The 4,419-nt window shown below is 61.4% G+C and overlaps 1 protein-coding gene across 2 annotated transcripts; it reads left to right on the forward strand.

Moving 5' to 3' along the window:
* Positions 1-776: 776 nt before the first annotated feature.
* Positions 777-3,910, forward strand: LOC113265449 (keratin, type I cytoskeletal 16). 2 transcript variants are annotated; one of them, XM_026512853.4, is made up of 8 exons: positions 780-1,596; positions 2,060-2,142; positions 2,267-2,423; positions 2,518-2,679; positions 2,769-2,894; positions 3,202-3,422; positions 3,509-3,552; positions 3,658-3,843. In XM_026512853.4, exons 1-8 carry the CDS (start codon positions 1,051-1,053, stop codon positions 3,759-3,761), a joined length of 1,443 nt encoding a protein of 480 aa, XP_026368638.1. In that variant the 5' UTR covers positions 780-1,050; the 3' UTR covers positions 3,762-3,843. The 2 variants fall into 2 exon arrangements, with proteins under 2 accessions (XP_057174130.1, XP_026368638.1); XM_057318147.1 differs by lacking the exon at positions 3,509-3,552 and having other exon boundaries at positions 777-1,596; positions 3,658-3,910.
* The last annotated feature ends 509 nt before the right edge of the window (positions 3,911-4,419 follow it).

Raw genomic sequence — 4,419 nt, forward strand, 5'->3', positions numbered from 1 at the left:
TTGTGGGAGGGAGGTGCCGGATGGAGAGGTGGGTGTGAGGAGGCAGGTGAGGGGGCAGCTGGCTGCAAAGGAAGGATGGGGAAGCTGAGCGCAGGGCCGCCACTGGGGAGTGGCCACTGGGGTCCTGTGTCCATGTTCTTCTGTGGCATGTCCTCCCCTTTAACAGATGAGAAAACAGAGGCCCAGAGGTGCTGAAGGACTGACTTCCTATGCTGCGTAGCTTGGAAGGGGCAGAGTGGGGAGCTGCCACCTGTCTGTCTCAATGGTACATGCTGGTTCCATGGTACCCAACCCTTCTGCAGACCCTGGGAGCTCAAAGGTAGCCTCTGAAACGGGGATTGGATCCAATAATGGAAAGAGAGTTGGAGAATTTTTAGAACGAGAAAAGAGTCTAAGATCACCCAGCCCAGCCTTGTCACTTCGCTGAGGGGGAAGAGGCCCAGAGAGGGGAGGCAAGGAGTCTCAGGTCACACAGCAAACAAAGCGGAGTGAGACCACGGACCCAGCTCTCCTATCCAGCACCGGGCACATAGGACCCCCACAGCACATCCCGAGACAGCCCCAGGCCGGCCTTGATTGGCGGGGCCTTTTTCCGTCAAGGCCATCCCGTGGGGCAGGGAGTCCGTCATGGGCTGACTCACTGCCTGGGGACGCAGCCGCCACAAAGCTGCCAGTGCCAAGGCCCCGCTGGCCCCTGAGGCTCCAGGACCGAGAGCTGGGTTCCCGCCGCCCAGCCTGAGTCATGACCGACTCGCGTTTGTATGTTTTTCTCTCGGCCCCACACCCCCAGAGCTGGGTGGGAACTCAAGCGGCACCCAGCGAAGTGAGTCGACCCTGGGCTGAATAATCCTGATCCGGAGTGGGGAGTTGGACGGGACCTGGAGTGATGAAATCCGGAGGGGAGCCCGCAAGTCAGCAGTTGGGAGGCCCCGCCTGCCCCGGTGCATATAAAGGCTCCTGGGGTTTGAGCAGCTCCAGCATCCATCCTCCCAGCCTTCCGAGCACCTTTCTCTTCTCTCTGCTCGCTCACTCACTTCCGTCCTCAGCACCATGACCACCTGCAGCCGCCAGTTCACCTCCTCCGGCTCCATGAAGGGCTCCTGTGGCATCGGTGGTGGCTCCAGCCGCGTGTCCTCTGTCCTGGCCGGAGGGTCCTGCCGGGCCCCCAGCGCCTACGGAGGCCTGTCGGTCTCCACCTCCCGCTACTCCTCCGGGGGGGCCTGCGGCCTGGGGGGCGGCTACGGCGGTGGCTTCAGCAGCAGCAGCAGCTTCGGTGGGGGCCTGGGGAGCGGCTTTGGGGGAGGATACGGTGGTGGCCTTGGCGCTGGCTTTGGTGGTGGCCTTGGTGCTGGCTTCGGTGCTGGCTTCGGTGCCGGCTTCGGTGGTGGCGATGGCGGTCTCCTCTCCGGCAACGAGAAGCTCACCATGCAAAACCTCAACGACCGCCTGGCCTCCTACCTGGACAAGGTGCGTGCCCTGGAGGAGGCCAACGCCGACCTGGAGGTGAAGATCCGGGACTGGTACCAGAGGCAGCGGCCCAGTGAGGTCAAGGACTACAGCCCCTACTTCAAGACCATCGAGGACCTGAGGAACAAGGTGCGTGCGCCAGGCGGGCGGCGCTGCTGGTGGAGCGTTGAGAGGTCACGGCTGCAGTGGCCCTTAGAAAACCACTTTCTAGCATCTTTCTTTTACAAACAGGGAGACTGAGCTGACCTTGAGGGAGAGGCCACAGGCCACTCAGAATTGGTGGCCCGGGGTCCCTTTTTCAGCATCTAGGTGTCTGAGTGGGGACCGGAGCCCGGACTCTCTCATTCCCTCCACTGTGCATTGCACCCTCAGCTTCTCTCAGCCTGGGGCAGAGGATGGGATGGTAGGAGACCGGGGAGGGGGGGGAGGGGGATCCCTCCACACACCCTGAACTGGGTGGAAAGGACAGAGGGCCTCACCCACCAGCCAGGCGACCCTCAAGTTGGGGGAGATAGCTTTCTCCCCTCTCTGCTCTTGCCCCCTGAGTGGCCGAGTCTTGGCGAACAGGCCCGTCCTTCTGCCCTCTCTGCAGATCATCACCGCCACGATCGAGAACGCTCAGCCCGTCCTGCAGATCGACAATGCCAGGCTGGCAGCGGATGACTTCAGGACCAAGTGAGCAACCCCCGTGGCGGGCTGGGCGTGGGGCAGAGGGCGCGGGGCAAGCAGTGGGGCTGTTGGTCTGGGGCCACAGAAGCCTCCCAGACAGAGCCTGATGCCCCGACCTCTGTCCCGGCAGGTATGAGCATGAGCTGACCCTGCGCCAGAGCGTGGAGGCCGACATCAACGGGCTGCGCCGGGTGCTGGACGAGCTGACCCTGTCGAGGACCGACCTGGAGATGCAGATCGAAGGCCTGAAGGAGGAGCTGGCCTACCTGAAGAAGAACCACGAGGAGGTGAGGTCGCTGCTGGCCGCCGGCCGCGGGAGGCTGGTTCAGGGGCCAGGAGAGGGGTCTGCTGAGCTGACCACCTCCCGCCATCCCTTCCTAGGAGATGCTTGCCCTGCGGGGTCAGACTGGCGGGGACGTCAGCGTGGAGATGGACGCCGCCCCCGGCGTGGACCTGAGCCGTATCCTGAACGAGATGCGCGACCAGTACGAGCAGATGGCGGAGAAGAACCGCAGAGACGCGGAGGCCTGGTTCCTGAGCAAGGTGGGGCTCGGGTCCTCAGCCCTCCTGTGGGACTTCCCAGCCTGGGAGCACTGTGGAGCGCCTCACACTGCTCTTCTCTCCTCTCGCAGACCGAGGAACTGAACAAAGAAGTGGCCTCTAACAGCGAACTGGTGCAGAGTGGCCGCACTGAGGTGACTGAGCTCCGGAGGGTGCTGCAGGGCCTGGAGATTGAACTGCAGTCCCAGCTCAGCATGGTATGAAGGACCCATCCCCCCCAGCCCCAGTCCCCAAGCCCCCAGTAAGGGCCACCAGCCCCTTAGCACTGCCACAATATAGTTCCGCCTCTTATCCCACCAGTGGGACCAGAGGGATCATTATATCCATTATATAGACACAGAAATGAAGGCCCAGAACAATGGAATAACTTTCCTCCACATTGTCTGGCCCATCAGTAGCCCAGCTGGGCTCCCAGTCCATGTGCCTCTCAGGAGACATGCCCAGAGGCCTGGGGGGACAATAGTGACCACTTCTGTTGACTCTTTCTCTCTCTCCCACTCACAGAAAGCATCCCTGGAGAACAGCCTGGAGGAGACCAAAGGCCGCTACTGCATGCAGCTGTCCCAGATCCAGGGGCTGATCGGCAACGTGGAGGAGCAGCTGGCCCAGCTGCGCTGCGAGATGGAGCAGCAGAGCCAAGAGTACCAGATCCTGCTGGACGTGAAGACACGGCTGGAGCAGGAGATCGCCACCTACCGCCGCCTGCTGGAGGGCGAGGACGCCCAGTGAGTGCCCAGCCCCCGCAGCCCCCGCAGCCCCGCCCTTACTCCCAGCCCATCTAATTGCTCATCTTTCCCCCCCCCCCCCACAGCCTCTCCCAGCAAGCCTCCGGCCATTCCTATTCTTCCCACAATGGTAAGGCTCCTGAGGGTCCTGGGCGCCCCCAGAGACCCCAGCCCTCCCCGTGTGGGGCCTCTTAGCTCCCAGAGCCCTTCTCACACCCTCCCCTCTCTCCCACAGTCTTCTCCTCCTCCTCCTCCTCCTCCTCCGGCCACCAGACCCGGCCCATCCTCAAGGAGCAGGGCTCGGCCAGCTTCAGCCAGGTCCAGAGCTCCAAGCACTGAGCTGCTTCTTCCAGACTGGCCTCCTGCCCACCCGCCGGCCCCAACCTCCTGAAGGCCTGGGCCAGGGCCCTGTTCTCCCAGCGCGGATTCCAGCTCTCTCCCCTTCCCCTCTGCTGGTGGTGGGCTAATAAAGCTGACTTTCTGGTTGATGCAAACCTGTGTGGTCTCTATTCTGGAACTAATGGGAGGGGGTTGAAGGTGTGTCCCAGGGACTTTCTGGGACCACAGAGCCGGAGGGGCCAGGAAACAGCAAAGCTCAGAAGCACTCCTGCGGTCTTCCTAGAAGAACCCCACTAGTAGCGAGGGAGTGGGAGGTGGGACACAGGATGGGAAGGAGCTCCCCTGTGTTGACAGCCGCCCTGGGAGGTGGGTGTGGTCAGGCCTGTTTTGGAATGAAGACAACCCTGCCCTTCGGAGACGTTGAGTAACTCCCGTAAAGTCACGCAGATAGTAAGAGGCGTGACTGTGGTTCGCCCTGGGTCTGTCTGGTTACGAAGGCCAAGCCTTTTTTTTTTTTCCCCTAATGCCACTCTCTCTTTTTAGGTATTTTTTTAATGTTTTTTTATTATATTATGTTAGTCACCATACAGTACATCCCTGGTTTCTAATGTAAAGTTCGATGATTCATTAGTTGCGTCTAACACCCAGTGCACCATGC

Source organism: Ursus arctos, unplaced genomic scaffold, assembly GCF_023065955.2.
Source record: "Ursus arctos isolate Adak ecotype North America unplaced genomic scaffold, UrsArc2.0 scaffold_24, whole genome shotgun sequence".
In the NCBI taxonomy this organism is placed as follows: domain Eukaryota; kingdom Metazoa; phylum Chordata; class Mammalia; order Carnivora; family Ursidae; genus Ursus; species Ursus arctos.